Source organism: Xenopus tropicalis, chromosome 1 (genome assembly GCF_000004195.4).
Source record: "Xenopus tropicalis strain Nigerian chromosome 1, UCB_Xtro_10.0, whole genome shotgun sequence".
Taxonomy (NCBI): domain Eukaryota; kingdom Metazoa; phylum Chordata; class Amphibia; order Anura; family Pipidae; genus Xenopus; species Xenopus tropicalis.
In genome coordinates, this window is record NC_030677.2 from 173139335 (window position 1) to 173159396 (window position 20062).

General features: G+C 39.2%; 1 protein-coding gene across 2 annotated transcripts in view; it reads left to right on the forward strand.

The window, feature by feature from the left end:
* Window positions 1-19839, forward strand: part of epb41l4a (erythrocyte membrane protein band 4.1 like 4A) — a 121642-nt gene extending 101803 nt beyond the window's left edge. For both annotated transcript variants that reach the window (NM_001006909.1, XM_012960217.3), the window contains exons 14-23: window positions 693-776; window positions 2395-2502; window positions 3419-3466; window positions 5052-5129; window positions 10649-10768; window positions 13164-13211; window positions 17457-17525; window positions 17698-17808; window positions 18093-18162; window positions 19107-19839. In NM_001006909.1, the coding sequence (NP_001006910.1) occupies window positions 693-776; window positions 2395-2502; window positions 3419-3466; window positions 5052-5129; window positions 10649-10768; window positions 13164-13211; window positions 17457-17525; window positions 17698-17808; window positions 18093-18162; window positions 19107-19229 (859 nt within the window). In that variant the 3' untranslated portion in view covers window positions 19230-19839. The remainder of the gene's footprint in view (window positions 1-692; window positions 777-2394; window positions 2503-3418; window positions 3467-5051; window positions 5130-10648; window positions 10769-13163; window positions 13212-17456; window positions 17526-17697; window positions 17809-18092; window positions 18163-19106) is intronic.
* The last annotated feature ends 223 nt before the right edge of the window (window positions 19840-20062 follow it).

Sequence of the window (20062 nt, forward strand, 5' to 3'; positions counted from 1 at the left end):
ATCACTTTTTATTTTAAAGCTTGCCTGAAATTCTAGATCACATACCACTAGTCACTTGGTCCAGTGCCTCATGCCCAACTAATTTAAGTACAGGTATAGGATCTGTTACCCAGAATGTTACGGACCTGGGGTCTTCCGGATAAGGAATCTTTCCGTAGTTTGGATCTCCATGCTTTAAGTTTACTAAAAAATTATTTAAACATTAAATAAACCCAATAGGGTTGTTTAGCCTCCAATAAGGCTTAATTATATCTTAGTTTGGATCAAGTACAAGGTACTGTTTTATTATTACAGAGAAAAGGGAATCATTTCTAAAAATTAGAATCATTTGTTTAAAAGTCTATGGGAGATGGCCTTTCCGTAATTCTGAACTTTCTGGATAATGGGTTTCTGGATAACGGATCCCATACCTGTATAATTATTCCTCCCAAAAATTAGCAGTATATACACTAGATAGGCTTGCTTGGTGGGATGTGATGTCACCATAATACACACAAAGCCTGCTTGTATGTATTAGCATGACACACTGTGTACCATTTCTTACATCAGGTGAAAATGAGACCCATACTGCACTCTGTTATAGGCTTTTGTATGAATAACATTTGGGTGGCACATTAATAAATGTCAGTGTATTAGGAGGACATTAAATATAAAGAAAGTTATTAATGGAATTTATTTAATAATCATTTCAGCTCCAAGAAAGCAAAACGTGATACAAGCCCAGACACTCAAAAAAGCAAAATAAGTGCGCCATGGGAAGAAAATGGCACTCCCAGGTACTGTACATTTATATTTATAGAATATCAGACAGATTTATGGATTCAGTTATTTAATGTAGAATGAGTTGTATGATAGAGACATGTTTGATATAGTAGGTCATGAAAACTTTCTTTTAATGGCAAAAAAGTATAAATAACTTATCACTAAGCAATGACATATTTATGAATGATGATGATGATAAAAAAAAAAAACTGGATTGTGACCCTTCTCTTCATATTTGCTTAATTGTTGAGGTTGGGGACACAAAGTAGTGCAGTATGTGCTTGTATGCTTGTAGCTGGGCATGTTTGTTGCATACATGCAGTTTGGTTGCAGAGCGAGGCTGGGGTGGACTAGGCTAATGTGAGAAGCCTCTAGGAATTCAAGTCATTTTCTGAGTGATATTTTATTATAGAGATGGGGAATACAGAGATATATAGACAACCCGCTTTTTAGAGAATTAGACAAAAATATAAGAACAAAAAACTAAGTTTAAATTTGGAAAAACTAAATAGATTAGTATTAGGATACTCCCCCTAGTGATCAAGAGAGGGTAATGCATATGAATATTAAAGACTCCTCTACTGCTCAATAAATTAAAAATTGTATTTATTTCAGTCCATTTAAAGCATTAACAACCCCATATGGATAACCTAACACATTTCATGCTTACCCAGAACCACGTTAGGCTATCCATTGTTATTGTTAATGCTTTTAATGGATTGAAATAAATACATTTTTTAATTTATTGAGTAGTAAAGGAGTCCTTAGTCCTCTTTTTAGGTCTGTCTGTTTAAATGAAGATATGATATAAGCTGCAGAAAGACTGAAAGGTATGTAAGTGGAAGGGATGCTGGGCAAGAGTAGAGAGAGCTTTAGGTAGGTATGTAGACAATCAAAGGGTAATAGACAAAATAGAAGAAGTTCTGATAAGAGGAAAAAAGGGTATGTTATACTATAGAGAACTAAGAATTTAAATATGTATAGACAAAATGTGCAGCAGGAAAAATACTTCTGAAAATCATGGGCATTTGACACTGGCCTGTTCTGCTTGGTGGGATATTGCTTCCGTTGTCTTATGCTTTCTCTTAATCCACGTATAACTGTTTGTTTGTTAAAGTAAGATTTACAAGTATAATGTATCATCAAATATAATTTCAGCATCACAGCACTTGTTCTCTAATTAGGAGAGAAACAGCAGCATCACCTTCTAGAGACTACAAAAGCCTTCCTTGACCCAGTTTAATCTCAAAAGACTTTGCTGTAGTGCGATATCAAACAGATTAACAATTATGTTAAAAACAGAATTGTGCAGATTGATAGCTGTAACTTCTGGACCAGCCAGGCACCTGCTGGGATCTAAGAGCTTGCAAGCAAGCAGTCATTGCTGGTTTTAAAGCTGTTACTGTCTTAAATATCCTTGGAACTATGCTAAATGGCTGATATAGCAATGTTTTATATAGCTTTAAGTGTGTTATTAGCTAAAGGGACCTCAAAGGTAAGCTGAACATTCCTAAAACCACAGTTATTGTCATTGAATACTCTAAAATAAAAACATTTAAATATGCACTTTTATATTTGTCATATCATTTTTATGTTGATAATATGATATAAGGAGTTTCTTCTTCATTTCAGTGGATTGTATAATTCTCCTAATGACCGCAACAAATCACCAAAGTTCCCAACTCCCCGGCATCGTAATCAGTCTGGCAGTGATAATGAAACAGGGCAGCCAGTGAGGAGGTAGGAAAATGTCTCCTGGAGGTATTGCATGGAGGTGTAGGAAATGCTTGCTTCATGTGGCATAGAGATGTATTCCTCATATGGCAGTATCCCCCTATGTGAAGGCCTAATAAATGGCCTATTCTGGTGGCCTAGGCATAGGAAATGCATACTTCAGAAAGCTCTAAGTTTAGGGCATGCATCTCTCAAATGGTTGTAGAAGGCATAGAAAAAGCATTCCTCAGTTGGCAGTAGGTATAGAAAGTGCACACAAATCCGTGCACATAATGGTGGACAGTTCTCTAAAGTGCTGAAAGGCAAAGGCTTAACTCAATGGAGACTCTTATTTGGGCTTGATCAATTATCCTGAGTCAATCTCGCCAATACAGTATTATTATGTGCTGTCCCTAACTAAATTGTTTTACCATGGAAGTTATGACGGTATTATGGTAGAATTTACAGATGAACTTTGTGAAATGAATTCTGTATTTTAATCTGTCATGCTATAGTTGCTCCAGTGTGATTCTGTTGCACGTAAGATGCATGATATTTAGTTCCAAGTACTGTGAGTGGGATCTGGATTTTGGATTCTAATCAATTCATAGTAAAATAGTAACATTGTAAAACAGATTGGAAAATACACAATAGATATAGGAAATAAATGTCTCTGGTGGCTGTAAGCATATGTAAGCATAAGATGTAGACAATTTGTGCTTCTTGTGGTTATATGCTCAGGAATTGCAAGACTGTAAGCATAAATGCATGCATCTGGCTATAGACTAAAGAAAGGCATGCCTCTTGTGACGGCATGCATAGGAAATGCAAACCTGCATGAAAATGAAAACACTGACTTTTTAATCCTTTTTGGAGAATCACCTCTATTCCCTTTGAGAGATAAAAATCTGGAATCCTCCTAACCACATGTTTCTATTTGCAGGAAAGGACAGTGCAGTGGTGATGAAGCTGATCTAAAGCACAGAAGAAGGTATGTAAAACAGATTGTATAGTCTCCCTGCAGTACCTTTGGGAAGAATTTACTCAACTGCTAACAAGAACAGTAAACACCAGTAAAAAAAAGATTTAAAAACCAATAATAGCCCTATAAAGGCTTATCCGCAGGCTGACAATCCGCCCTGTGTGCCCCTAAAGTAATGCAGCCCACTCACTGTATCCTCTACATGTGTGAGTGCTGTGAAGATAAGGCACCTGTGGCTGGCTGCTTCAAGAATATGTGTACCCAGTTATGTTAGCCGCTACCTCTGTTTCCTATGCATGCCCCTATTATCACAACAAAAAATTAAAAAAACAATGTTTTGCATTATATTTCTTTACATCCCAGAGGGCATCATGATTCTAATCTCATCTGAAAAGGTGCTGCACTTTGGAATATGGCATTTAGTTTATAAATGAATTGATCCATATTACAATCTCCCTGGCATGAGTTTGCTGCCTTTAAAAAAATAACTCTGCTTCTGCTGAGACTCAGTAAATCTTATGTAATGCATATTTCATTATTTATATATGTGAAAGCTCTGTAATAATATTTCAGAACCATCTGTTTGTTCTGCTGTGAAACCCAGTTTCCTGGGGGGTAATGTAATAGAATTGTGAGGCTAATTTCTGCAAGCTTTACTTGCTGAGGTCTGTTTATCTGTTCTTGCTGAGAAAATCTTTATGTTCCATAGAAAGCTCAGGCTAAACATTCCTGGTGTTAGTCCATGAAAAGGCATAATAACCTTTAGTACTAGTGATAATTTGAAATACAAAGTCAGAGGTAATCCCTGCCTCCCAAGAATCTTTACAGGGTGTAAATAAGGGTGCAGCTTGAGCTATCCAAGTGATTTATTAGTGACCAGCAATGCAATGTTAATTACTGACCAGCAAGAGTTCTCTTTCTCACAGAAGACTGCAAGCTATTGGGCTTTTCATGTCATGAACTATTCATTGGGCATGGCACAGGTCTAGAAAAACTGGAATTGCTTCACATAATTCACTGCTGATGTAGTTGCATATAGTTGCAGGGCTCTTACTGTGAGGTGTGGATTTGCACAATATCAGCTATATTCTCCTCTAGCAGTTCAGTTTATTCATGTTGGATGTGCCACCAGATGGCCAAGGTTCGGAGCTAAAGCAGCACCATAGTTGCAAACCACATAATAGAAATGTACCCCAGCCTCACATTGGCTTTGTTATTTGGGTATTGGCTGTCCAGCAAATCATTTGCATTGATTATACTGCCTTATTGCTCATGTTGTACTTCTAGGCATTTTGTTTTCTGTGTGCACTTTAATGCTTCGTTAGCTATGTCATATACTATGTCATAGTGGTTTTTAACATTTTTATACATGTTTGGAATTATTCTTTTTTAACAGTTTGCTGAGAAATGTATTTATTGCTTCATTTGTGCACTTTGGCTATTGTTTGGACAGCTCTGTTGTCCAGGGCTGTTTTATAAAAGGTTTTACCTTGCACTGCCCTGAATAGGGGCTTAGGACAAAGATTGCATTTTGAAGGTGCAGAGTGCTTCTGTACAGGTTTGCAAAAGTAATACGTTCATTGTTCCCATCTAGATCACGGTCTCGTTGCAATACAAGTAGTGGCAGTGAATCTGAAAACTGCAACAGAGAACATAGGAAGAAGAGAAACAGGTAAGCATGGAATGTGGGATAACTGTACTGCATGTATTTTCTCTTTGAATTAGCAGCAGCGATATAGCCGGTGGGTCTTTTGGGTCTTCAACGTTTTGTCCCAAAAGACATGGAAATTCTGAAAAATTCTTAGTGGGGATAACTGCAGATACAGCACACAGAAACAATGTTATGAAATGCAGTGAGCAAAAGAAATTAGTAACAGCATAATACTTAGTTTATATAGTGCACTGCTTTGAAAAGGAGCACTGCCATATATGTGACTTTAACCATGCTGCCACGTATATGCAATATAAAAATGAACAGTTTCAGATAGACAGACAGATAAAGAGATACAGAAAACCATGTGCTTTCTATGATGGTGAGAAAGGAGAGAGCCATTGTAGCTTAAGTTCTTACAGTTCTTTTTCTACGGATCTCATGACAGAGAACAAACAGCGTTAAGGTCCAAGTGACCTGATGTGAGAGTAGGCAAATAGCTGCACAATCAGTAAAGCATGCATTATTGCACATAAAGCCAGCTTTTTGTTTTTATTCATTGCTCAGTAGATTTTTCCAGTCTGTGATTGACTAAGCCAACATTTTCCTCTCACCTTTGACATTTCTTTTTACATCCAGATCCATCCAACACTTTCATCTTAAAGGAGTAGTTCACCTTTTTAGTATGGAGCAGATAGTGAAATTCTGATACAATTTGTAATTGGTCTTAATTTTTTTAAATTTTGTTTTTTAGCTTCTTGCTCGGCAGCTGTTATCTCATTGCCAGGGTCAAATTTACCCTAGCAACCAGGCTGTGGTTTGAATGAGAGACTAAAATATACAAAGCAAAGGACTTGAATAGAATGATAAGTAATACAAAGTAACAACAATAAAATTGTAGCCTTAGGGCAGTGGCAGACGGGGAGATTAGTCACCCCGTGTCAAATCTTCATTGCCGCGGGCGACTAATCTCCCCGCAATCCCATCCCACCGGCAAAAATGTAAATCGCCAGTGGGATGGCATATGCGTCACTATGTTTTCTGGAAGTCACCCAAAGTTGCCTTGAGAGGAACGACTTTGGGAAATCATAGCGACGCGTATGTTATCCCACCGGCGATTTACATTCATGCAAATGTAAATACAACTGACAAAGCTGCATCATCTCTGATGCAGTTGGCAAGAGTTTAAAGCCTCGTGATTGATTGATTCTGCAAAAAGTGCTAGGTTTTGGGCTGGAAGCTGAATCCTTCATCTATTAAATTTCATGTATTTCTCAGGCGAAACCAGGCATAGATTTGTACTGTACACAGGGCCACTGCATACACAACTAGGAACACTGAGCACCATCTAGTGGAATTAAGTAGTTCTGGCAGGCAGTGCCTCACTAACTTGTATGTATTTTATGTGGGGATTTATTTCAATGGCAATACCTTGTTTATATGAAGAGACAGTGACGCACATCACTTCCTCTTACTTAATAGACAGAGAGCTCACTCCCAGCCTCACCCTTTTCCTCAGGGGATGACTAATTAATCCCAATACTTGAACTAGGATTCCAGCCTAGTCTTATAGAGCATTTTAGAAGAGACATACCTTCCCCACAAGGGTAATGTGCCACAGTATGTAGTAGCAGTACTTATATATATGAGCTGTCCATTTCTTAAATCACATAAACAGTGTGATGGGGAACATCGAAATGAAATACAAAAATACAATGAAATCAGTAGTACCAAGTGTTAAGAAGCAATTAATATATCTGTATGTATTCACATTTAGTATTTATATAATGCCATTCTAAGTGTGACTTTTTGCAGTTTAGTATTTCTTTGCAGAGTGGGATAATCAAGTTTGGTTCTGAACACTGAATACAAGCATAGGCGTTTTATAGCTTCCCTTGTAAAGCCAGAAAGTTCTTTTTTCCCAACTGTATGGTATAGTATAACTAGTGGCGGGCCAGGCTGGCCAGGCACCCTAGGCAACCTGGTTAGCCACCTCACCACCCCATGGCGGAGATGGGATAAGTGGATATCCAGGAGCTGTCGGGGGGGGGGGGGCGGTACAAGGGCCTAAGGGCCTGGATTAGGGTACGTATGTGCCTAGCCCTCCCCCACCTTTGTGCCCTAGGCACATGCCTCTTCTGCCTACCACTAGTTCAGACCCTGGGTATAACTGAATTAATACGGGATCTGCAATTTCTAGAACAAGAATAAATAAATAAAAAATGCAGTGTATCATGTCATTTTACAGCTCTAGTCCCTGACCAATCCCCAAACAGCTAATTTGGAGATCTGAAAGTGGCCACTGAGGTCATTGTAGCCCTGGACTAATTACATTAGTGGCCTCTGCCTGCTCTAAGCTGTGTTCTATATACAGAGTAACACACCCAGTATATCCCTGTGCCTCAGTCTTCCTTTGTCAACAGCTTATGCTTATTCTGACCAACAATGGGCAAGAGATGAACAATAGGCAAGAAGCATTCTGTATCTCTTGCTGTGTGTAACTGGTAGAAGGTGACTGATATATTATGATAGCCCACCAGCCTTTTTCCCAGCTTTGTTTCAAAAATGGGTTTTACTGCAAGTCCCTGACAGGGGGTGGGGAAATTTTGCATTTTATGAGTTTTTTTTTATAGTTACATCAACTTAATGACCCTTTGGGTGAAGACACTGGGCTGTGACAAAGAATTCAGTGACCCAATAAAGACTGAAGCTGCTGAACTTTATGACCTTCCATCAATGTGTCTCTGGAGCAGATTATTTTGTTGGCCTAGAAGCTGTACTTTAATGTGCAAATAAATGCCAGTGTACAGATTCATAAAAGAACATAGATATCACTCAAGGCACCCATGGTACAAGGGATTGCTGCTGCTCTTATAAATTTTTGCTGGTTAAAAAAAGAAGAAAAAAGGATTTGTTTCTTTGTCAAACAGTCTTCATTGATTGCTTGTATTCTAATTATCTCATTGTCAAGGGAATATCTCATCTGCTCTCTTATTTTTACATTACCACTCTATGGCACATTACTCTTCCAGCTCTGTGCCTGTCGCGATCAATACAGAAGACAGCTTTGTGATAAATTAATCAAATCTTGCCAGTAAAATGCAGTGCAAATGCTCATAAAGTGAATTACAATGAACTTCCACAAACAGCATGTCATTAAGGAGCAGACCTGCTCCAGCAATCTCATTAATGTTATAGCTAAATAGGAACGACCCTCCAAACCCATAATACTTTGTAATACAAATATGTTATTTGTGGTTTGTTTGCATAATGCTACCGGAATAAGGCTCTGGAAGGGATGAATTTAATGTTGAGGGAGAAATGATTAACCCCTGTCTGTACTCAAGCTGGACACGCATGTACCACTAATATTGTACGAAAAGCTAATCGTACAGTTATTGGTACACGTATGCTGGCCTGCCAATATGACCAGTATTGATTTAATATGGATATCAGTTGGTTTGGGAATCAGGCAGATTTGAAAATGTCATCTGCTGGTGTACCATGATGGCAAAAATGACTGGTACAATTGGAAGGCAGCCATATCATATGTGGCCCCTCGTAGGCTTCCAATCCATTTGACCAGTGGCATATACAACATATTAATGGGGAGGAATGAGAAGCAGGAAGGAAAGCATGCCAGCCCTTATTGTGGCAGATATATAAGGTTGTTACAACAAGCACGTAACTATTGTGATCTTCATGCCAGCATTGTAAAGGATTCCCTGGATTGGTCAGAGCTAGTGAGCACCCCATCGGCTAAATGCCTTTTCTTGCTCCTTTCTCAGAATGTAAGCCAGGTGAAATTATCACATGCACTTCTTAGTTCCTTTTATACTGGTGTATTCAGATAATCAGGGTTTATGCTTGAAAAAGTATGTACTGCTAGATTTAAAGCAACAAATAAAAAATGCTAGAGTGGTCAATTGTACAAGTAATCACAATATCTAATTTTAGGGCAATGACACAAGGTGATTTGGAGTTGTTGTTGTTTTTTACCCCAGTGTTTTTGTTCGTAATTTCTTCAATCCACAATGGAAATTACTAATCACTCTCAGGGGAGTTCCAATCATAGTGAAAGGGCTGTTTGAGACATGTTGTCCCCCAACCACTGAACCAGGGCAACAAAACAATCCATATCACCCCATGTCATTGTCCTTATGAACTAAATATTTATGAGAAATCCCTAGGAGAGGCTTGTATATTCCTGCTGAGCCAGGAAGGAATCTGAGTATCACTGCTAAACAAACCCCACACACCAGAACATTCTCTGCAACATTCACCATACTGCATAAAGCCAGGTAATTGCATTTGATTTATTATCAAAATCACAAGGTCTTTGAAGTCTGTTTATTCTTAGCAATCACCCCTGGGGATGCAGCTGATAAAAGAGAAATACACTTATAAATAGGTTCAAACATAAAGCATGAGTGTGCCAACCACGTGTTCCTTGGTGTCAGCAGGAGGCTGCCATCCCATGGTGCCACTCGGAGAATGCACTTGAAAAGTTGCTTATATTAATGTCAGTGTAATTTTTCTGTTTGCTTGTCTCTCAGACATGTTTGTTATTCCTGTCTGTTCTTATCACTGTCATCAAGTGCTGTTATCCTATCATTCCTTCCATACATAGCATTTGTCTGCAGACTGATACACAGGAAACTCTTCTTACATCTCCCGCATATGTTAGAGCTGAAGCACCAAAAGGAATATACCATGCACGGGCAGAAAATAAAGTAATGTCACTAGTTATAACCCCTTCGCTTACAGTAACTGTTTAAGGATTGTCAGGTCTCTCTGGTAATGGCTTAATATGGAGACTGTGGAAAGGTGGTTTTTGAGAGACTTTTAATCACTTACCTGTCTGACCTGAAAATTTTTATTAGCACTAATTAGCACTATTTGCCATACATTTCAGCCTGTCCTAGATTCTGTGCAGGCTGTGAGCCCTCAGGGCAAATATTTAGTGGAGTAATGAGCTGGGGTCAATGCAGTGTCATTCCATACTGTCTGCCCACCCTTATACCTATAGGCAAATTTTAATGTACATTAATGTTTTGAAAAGTTTTTTAGTGTCAGTATCACTTTAAATAGTTAATGTCACCAGCCTTTTGCTTTCATCTCTATTTAGTGGCATTATTTCGCACACATGTATTTAAAATTCACTACTGCACCACATTGCTGCTTGTGTTTTGCCTGGGGCTTGCAAAAGGCTAGTTAAGTAAGAAAGCACCATGTTACTTTCCTTTTGTAGGGATAATACACATTAACAATAGTACAGTAGCTCCTATGTACTTACACCAGCTGCAGGCACAGAAATGATTTTGTGGTTGCAAAATCCTCACATTCTTTGGGAAACTATGTTCCATTTATAAGAAAAATTGTATTTCACAAGTGGTAGAGATTAAAGCATGAGAGAAAGAAGTGGATCTTAAGGTTTGCCCAGTGCTGAGGGATTTGCTATTGACGACAGAACAGCGCCATCTCATGACAATGATTTTGATGTATTTCCATACAAAACACAAAATATCTGTTTATTGCAGGTTACGGCAGGAAAACGATATGGTCGATTCAGCCCCACAATGGGAAGCAGTGTTAAGAAGACAAAAGGAGAAGAACCAGGCTGACCCGAACTACAGGAGATCCAGACATCGATCTCGATCGTACGCTAAGCACCCTGCACCTTATCTTACATACTGTAATATGCTGGGGGGGGGGGACTTTTAATTCATCAACAATCACTTCATTATTTTTATACATTTGTTAAATTTTGAAACTAAGTAATGGTAATTTACTCTTGCTCACTTGCTAGAGGATGCAGCACTGGGCACCATGGCGCAGGCACACTTACAAACAAGCATTTGTACCCAGAGAGCAACCATTTGCATACCTATTGTTTAACCCAAAAATAACATTTTGCCTAATAAAGTAAAATATAAATCTTAGCAACTTTCTATTATACAATAAAGGGGTTGTTCACCTTTGAGTTTACTTTTAGTTTGATGTAGAGAGGAATATTCTGAGACAATTTGAAATTAGTCTTTCTTTTTCATTTGTAGTTTTTTTTAATTATTTGAATTTTTGTTCAGCAGCTAAAAATTTTCAGCAGCTAAAAAATTTCCTTAGCAACCAGGGAGTGGTTGAATGAGACTTGGAAGCAAGGAGAAGGCACATAATTAAAAACTACAAATGAAAAATAAAGACTAATTGCATACTGTCTCAGAATAATATTCTCTGCATTATACTAAAAAATAATAAATACCATTGAAATGTTGCTTAGAATTGGCCATTCTTTAACATACTAAAAGTCAAGGTAAAGGTGAACCACCGCTTTAATTACAATATTTCAGCCATTTTAACTCCACTAAATTTGCTCACAGCTGCACTGACAGGACTAGGAAAGAAATATAAAAACCTAGAAATGTTGGTATTTTTTTCTAGAAAAGGTGGCCCTGTAACATATCATTCCCCAGTATTAGGCACTGCCTAGTTATTATTGAGCATGACTCTGTGTCTTCTCTCACTCTTAACCTTCTTACTATAAAAGGTCCCAGTGACACTGCTCTGACCATAACTATTAAGCATTTTATATATTGTCGATTGCGTAACATTTTGCCCCCTTTAGCATAATTATTTATTGCACAAAAGCCACATTTTTACTGACCAAAGGGTTTAGCAATAATGTAAACATTTTTTTTATCATATGCAAAAGGAATAAGAATAAGTTTAATTTACAGCATTTTAGCAAAGCCTGTGGGACTAATGTTATATTTGACTTTCAAATGTATAACTTCTGCATAAATATTGTGTAGGGTTAAGATAATGAGAATATTTGGCTCTTCATCCCAGCAATTCTGGGTGATAACGAACATCAAAGGGTAATAGGTCCCCTCATAAGGCAGCAGGCAAATAGAATTGCACAGATCTCATTCTGGCTGCAGTTGGCAGGCTTGAACAGGCTGTAAATATTCTAACTGAGAAGTTCAGTAGGGCACCATCAAACCTGATGGGAATGCCAAATGTTATAGTAGGGCAGTCACTTGCAGTTTCATTAGGGCTCATTTACATAAACCTAACACGTATACAGTTAATTGCTGATCCTTCCTCTGGGATCTTGGTCCTCTACTAATTAACTAGCAGATTTATTGAAGGGCATAAGGGACTACCTGTCAGAAAGTCCTAACCACTTACAAGGAGCAGCAGCATTTAGTACAGCACCTAACAGTGGTGTAACTAGATGTTACTGGGCCCCATAGCAAATTCAGTTTAGGGCCTCAAAACATTGGTAAATTGACTTTTTCTACAAAGATATATAGGAGTTGCTAATTAAATGGGGCCTTACTGGGCCCTCTACATCCCTGGGCTATACCTGCAAATGCAGGGTCTGCTTCCTCTGTAGTTACGCCCCAGGGACCTAACCTCACTGATGTACATGATTCCATATACAGAGCTTGAGAAACTAAACACCTCCTATTTGTGTTTCTGTGTCAGTTCTCAATGTATGAACCCCTTTTAACACTAATGTCCATGTTAAGACAAAGAGAGAGCAATTCAAAACAATTTCCATATGTCACTATAGAACATTACTAGTAGAACTACAGGTGAATATAGAGAATTTGCACAGCTGCCATATGCAAGAACAGTGCTATACTTGTTTGCTTGGTCCTTAGTTGGTTTAAAGCTATTTGTGACTAAAATATGTTCAGGGTGAGTGCATAAAAATCTTGGGGATATATTTACCCATGGAAACAAATGATCACCTCTAGAATAGAAGAAGAATGTTAGCACTGATAGCAACGAAATATTATTTTCACTGAGAGAATAGAAAGTTGTCAGATGCCTCAATCTCTTCATAATATCTTTGATATCTTTTAAGATAAGCAGAATCACCATGGTTACAAGAACCCACATAACTCTATGCCAGTTTACAGTGGACAGTGCAGTTGGGTGCTACACTTCTTTACCTATCTCTTTGGGTGTTACATGCATTGTGAGTATCCTGCACCATAGCAGAGAAGCTGTGTAGTTACCAATCAAGTTCTGTGTGTTTTGTTTCAGGAGGAGCCCAGATGTACAAGCAAAGGAAGAGTTATGGAAGCACATTCAGTAAGTTTCTTTCTTTTAATGAAGAAAAGTTTTTCCAGGCATGGATAAATCTCACTGAAACACTGATCTATTTATCCTTTGTGATTAGCACATAAAAAGGATTAACATAGTTTGCAGCTACTGATGCAGTGGAAGTAGGGCATTTCCTTTTGGCCACATGGGAAATTATATAGATTTAAAGGTTATAAAGTTCATAGTTGAACTGCTACAGAATTATTTACAGTACTTTATTAAAGGACATGTAAAGCCTACATTTGCCTACAGTGTATATCAGTTGGGCACGTCTCCCCCACCCAAATGGCATCATTTGTACTGCATATATCCCCTCTGCTTGCCGGCACCATCACATTTTCCTAAAGCAAATAGCAGCTTTCACCATGTGGCCATTTTTCCTCTGATACATAATTGGATACATTTAAATCTGCAAATAGCATACACACACAGACCCTTATTCAGCATAGGTTTCATCAAGAATACAGGCTCACACAGGCACAACTGTCTTTGATAAAAGTTCTGCCTTGTTTGAGCTGAGCTCAGGAGAGGAGGTTAGGAGGAAAAAATGGAAGCAGACAGCTAGAGCTGAGTTTCTATGGGAACCAGCAATGCCATCTCTTCACTGGCTGCTAGACTGGGGGGCATGTTTAGTAATCTGAGCTTAGAACAACTGAGCATGCCCACAAGCCAACAGCCAAAGCAAATTCCTGAGGGAGGGGGCTGAGTGGGTTACAGGAGGAGAAGGAAAGCTAAGTGATAAAGATGTTGCAGCCTTACTATTAACCTCTGAACAACCAGTGTGGCAGGTATTTTCAAAGAGGCTGTTCAATAATTAAATTTTTGTGTGTTGGGTTTACATGTCCTTTAAGTGTTACTAAGCTGAAAAAGAATTGATTGCCAGGAGGTTAGTAGCCTTTGATTTTATAATTTAATAAAGTTAGCTCTTTCTGATTTGTTTAGTAGGCTATTGATCTCAATATGGGTAACTGTAATAGAAAAGAGCCAGTGTGGCAAACTCCATTGGAACACAAAGGATGCTACTGTTATCTTAGGAAAAATAGCAGTGACCCAAATACCAAATTTAAATAGGTTCCCAAACTGTGGGGGGCACCCATACATCCATACACCCAGGCAGGGGAAGTCCTAGAAATTCTTGAATTGTTTTCCCAGAATTACAGTGTATTCATGTAATCTTGTTACAAGCTAGGGGGGGCTGAACAATTGTTTCACCACAAAGAGGGGTTTGAACCCAAAAGGAAGGTCTGTGCTGTGGTTTTCCCTGTGAAGATTGTAGTGTTCAGTCCTGTGCCAAGTGAGTAGTGAGTATAGTGCTCAGATCGACTTTATGCAGTGTCGGACTGGGCCGCCGGGACACCAGGAAAAATCCCGGTGGGCCCTGGCTCTAATGGGCCCCGTCGGCCCAGACCCGACCCTTGCGGCGCTCCCCCGACACGTTAAATTTACGCGTTCAGGGAAGGACGTCGGGTGGGGGGCCCTGTGAGGGAGGGGGGGGGAAGGCTATGGGCGCAGGCCCCAGTGGGCCCTTCACCCCCCAGTCCGACCTTGACTTTATGCACCACATTTAATTTCACAACTATCTACCCAATGTATTAGATGCCTTTATTAAAGACTTTATTTGTTTTGTGGTAATATGAATTTATAATTTGGTGCCATAATGCAAAATACAGGGGTAATATACTGTCTACTAAAGGATACCTTTCATTTAGCTATTAAAATTATCCAACTGCAAAGAACAGATTCCATTTTTCAATGACGAATGCTTTTTCTCAAATCTTAATATAGCAGGAAAGTTATTTAATGGCTTATAAAATGCAACACAAATGGACTATAATGGCTGTTAACCGATTAGACCAGTTGTTTCCCTGGCAATGTCTTGCAGCTGCTGGCATAATAGAATATAGTTTCAGAATATAGTTTCTGTGTGGAAGAAGCAGTGTCTGTAGGTACTATAATATAGTATATAACACTACAATATGTACTAGGAGGATAGTATGATAGAATGATGTACTTAGTGTATTTATTTTATCTTATGGTAAGCCGTGGGCTGGGCGGGGGCCAGCTGTGATAGAAAACCACAGTAGCTGGGGCAGCATGAGGGATGAGGGGCAATGCTTCAGCAGGGTAATACCTGTCCTTTGTTAGGAATGGGAATACATGGAAACCAGTTTGTGGTACTTTGCTGTTTCTGAGATAATAAACATGTTCTGTTAAAAGGCCACCCTCATGTATTGGTCCATGTCATAAATAAAACTTCCTTATGTACTGCACATAGGGCTCATTTACTTCTGGAAGTGCATCCCTCAACTTCTTTATAGTGAGTTGTGCCTAAAACCCCTTTTATTAAATGTACTTGCATCTAAATCCACTCTGTGCGCTATTCTTACCTTCCATTCTGAATCGAGCACTACTGCACTACTGCTTGTGTCACTTGCACGAGAAACACTGGTAACGATGCTAGTGAACACTGAAAATGGCGATAGGCAGACAAAAATATTGAGTGACTTTATTATTAACATTTATTTATAAAGCGCCAACATATTCCGCAGCGCTGTACAATAAGTGGGTTTTATACATTGGACATACAGAGTAACATATAAAGCAATCAATAACCAATACAAGAGGGCCCTGCCCAAAAGAGCTTACAATCTACAAGTGCAGTTAGTTTGCTGTGAAGCGCATCTGCAGTTACATTCATTTTGCAGAATTGCAGTGAAGCATCAAGAGCATTGCCCTGTTGCAACTGCAGTGATGTCAGAATTTAGCCACTTGTGGACATATGTATTCCCTCATGTGTAATAATAAAAATAGTCGCATATCTTATTGCCCTTGATGTCAGTTTACAGAACGGCACACTGATTCTGACAGTTAGGTAAGGTTGCCACTTGGTGGCAGCAATAGGTTTTGTTATTATATTTGTACCTGGGGAAAGCATAGGGCAGTGCCTGTTTTGGAAAGCATTTTAGCAGCCGTCTTCTTTATATTGGCTCTGTGTTAAATATTTGTACCCCACCCTAGGAGAGCCCAGCTAGCATGCACATCATATCTTGCTGATCTGGGGGAAAATAAAATACAGGAAAGCTTGTGTTATTAGTCTGCATACTGAGGCAAGTGCATTTAATACAGAATAGCTTATGGCTTTAATTGATGAATATGTAAATAGGTACATATCTTAACAGTACATGGGAAATACAATAGTTATTTGACCCTATTTCTTTGCCAAGGTTTTATTTCTTGGTTGTACTTTATTTCTTGTTTGAACTATATTATACATGTCACTCTAGCTGCTGCAGAACTAAACAGAACCACAACAGAGAAAGCTGGGAGTTGCAGATTTGTTACCACTCTACTAGCACCCTAGACTGATAACAATATAAACATTGGACTGTTCAGATGCTTATTTTTGAATTCCTGGTTTGGAGGCAAGTTTTGGTTGCATAAAAACCAGATGTATTGCCAAACAGAGTCTCCTGTAGGCTGCCAGTCCATATAGAGGCTACCAAATAACAAATCACAGCCTATATTTGGTACCCCAGGAACATTTTTCATGCTTTTGTTGCTCCTCAATTCTTTTTACATATGAATGTGGCTTATGGGTAAAAAGTATGAGGTTTGGGGCCAGTACATATTTGTGGAACATAACATCCATGGAGTTGTAACGGTGTTGTACAGTAGTGTTTCTAATACCTTTAGTAGGCATTAAGTAGAAAAGTATTGATTGCTTGTATGGCTTATTGCACATATTCCTATACTACCTACCTGGGTTGTGCTTGGGTGGGAAATTGCTTGCCTTGGCAAATTTCTATTTAAAATGCCACCTATAGTGGTGTATAGGGGTGGCATCACCTATAGTGATGTGTAGCGCTAGCACCTATAGTGGTGTATAGCGGTGGCATCTATAGGGGTGTATAGTGGTGGCATCTATAGTGACGTATAGGGGGTGGCACCTATAGTAAAGTATGGAGTGGCGGCACCTATAGCGATGTATGGGGGTGACACCTGTAGTTTATGTGTGGGGGTGGCACCTATAGCGATGTATGGGGGGGTGGCACTTGTAATGATATATTGTGGAGGACAAGTGTAATAGAACTGACTGATGTCACTATCAAAACTTTCTTTATGTTGTCAACATTGTTTCACCATATTAACCTTTAACACTGATAATCGGAAATTTTGGCTGCAAATCCTTTTGATTTGTTTCTTGGAAGATCATTTTCTTGATTTATTTTGCAGGAAGGAACTGGTTGATCCCTCGGGTTTGTCTGAAGAACAATTAAAGGAAATTCCATACATGAAAATAGAGTAAGTTCTCTCACCTTAAATGCACCAGCTCAGCTGTACAGTACATATACAGAATGTATTTATTTGTCTGCAGCACTTACCTTGGTGGCTGATTATTTTGCTGTAAAAGGTAGTATGATACTGACTTATAACTATTATCAGCATATTCTCACATGCTTTATTCCCTTATCAGAACGCAGGGTGACCCTATCCGTATTCGCCACTCCCATTCTCCCCGCAGCTTTCGCCAGTATAGACGATCTCAGTGTTCTGATGGGGAGAGATCAGTACTGTCAGAAGTCAAGTAAGTCACATTTGAAAAATGTTGCCAGACAGGTGTTTTATGTACTTACAGGGTACACTGCATTAGACAGGTTACACCATGTAAAATAAAAATGCAGTAAGAAAAATAAAGCAGACATTACTCAGTTTACAAATAACAGGAATTGACTTGATAGAAGTCTAGTGATTCTGACATGTTCCTTGTTCCTAATGTGCAAGACCAAATCTGTTTCCATGCAGTGGCTCATTTCTTTGCTTAATTTGCCTTCTACTGAGTAACAGTGATGTCACATTTCTTGTTTTCAGTTCAAAAAATGACCTTGTGCCTCCTCTGACTGTGACACGTGCCTCAGACACTCATGGTTCTGTGCAGCAGGTGAGTAAATCTCTCCTTTGCCTGGCAGTGGCACATATATGCCATTCTTCTCTGAGACTGAGTATCTGGCATAGGAGACAACCCAGAGCCACTTGCCCTGGATTTCCTAGCTGCTTCATTATCATGTTTAGCTTTCAAATATCTTGAATAGGCAGTCAATGTGCTTGCCCATGGAACTGATTCATTTGTATTTATGGCATCTCATTCCTCTCTGTTCTTTAAGGGCCCTTGGAAAAGGTCATATTTTCATCTAGTTCAACCCATGACTTTAATTACTATTTGTTAATCTAGAAGCACTTGCCACAGTGTAGAGTCCTGCGCAGCTACATTTAGGCAAACCTGTGCCGAACCCAAACCCAGTGACCTGCAACCTGGCCCACACCTGCCACCCAACTATATCTCCTACTCAGACCCACTACCTGAACCCACCCACAGTGGGTTTACAAACTACCCAACTCAGGCACCCACAAAACCGGAAGTGATGTCACTCCAGAGGTGGATCAACCAGGTATAGGGAAAAAATACTGCTTTGCTAGGGGCAGGTGGGAAGGATAACAGCTGCAGTTTACCTGGTTACCATAGCAAGGTACTTGCAGACTGCTCGCCCAGTTGGCTAATTGAAAACTTCCTACCTAAACCAGACCGCTTTGTGGGAATTCCATGTGTACCGCTGTAGGTCTCTACCACAGCAAATAAATGAATTAATCTCTACACAAAGTGCCTTCTTAGAAAATACCCAACTAATCTTCCATATAGGAGCATCTTATGTCATTATAGGTTCCTGTTACCTGGTATTGGGAGGGTTTGGCCATTATGGTGAGATATACACTAATGAAATCTATACAATGTCAACATTTATTGAACACATCAGCTGTACCATACACAAGTGTGTATAAGGGGCTCCAATACACCTCACTATGAATGTTTTTGATTCTGTTTTACAGAAAAGAGCTGGGTCCAAGGAGAGCATCATTGAGTCCAGTGTTTCTCCTCTCAGTAGAGATACAAAGCACAGTGTGAAAACCATGAAGACCACACAGGCCTCACGTCTTAAAACAGAAACTTGAATGCGGGACATAATGACTGTCCATCTCTACAACTATGAACATATGGAACATTTGGACAAGCAACTCAAACTGGGTTGGAGACTGCTTTAAACATTAAATTATTGCTGCCAGAATGGATTGCATCTCACTCATACAAACAAGAAAGTTGTTACAGGACTAAAGGGGACACACCATTATCAGCACACTGGTCCAGTGGTTGGCCATTGCAGCACTGTGGTCCCGAGTTCAATTTCAACCAGGGCCATACCTGCAAGGAATCTGTTCTCCCTGGTTTCTCTTTGGTTCAACAATGGGAAAAACATGCTGCTGTGTCATCCAATGGATATCTTTAGTGTACATGCACAGACAGATGCGCTCTCTCTCGCCACATGGACTTTATATTCAGTACCACAAGCCTGTTGTTCTTGGTCACTACTGTGTTTGAGAAATAGATGTTGGTAAATGATAAGATGTTTCTCCGCTTTAAGTGCAAAAAGGCTGAACTGCCTTAATTTTCACTCATTACAAGCAAAACATTCTCAGCATTTCCACTTTCTGGGGTTGGGGGATATTTTATCTTGCAGTATTAAAATTTGAAGTATTTAAAAATAAAATACCAGCCAAAATGTAATGTTCTTTTTGTATGGCTTTTTATTATTAAATGGAGGAGGGTAACATAAGTATATGCTTCTGGGGTACAAGCAGGTAAAGATTGCTTCCACCGCCAGCTTCACGTTCCCCTGCATAGGAGAACACCTGGTGCCTTCAGTGCCTTCATACTGAAAAGCTCTATGGGTGAAGACACACTGAGCTACTAGTAACAGCTAAAACACACTTAGAGAAAGTTATCAGTA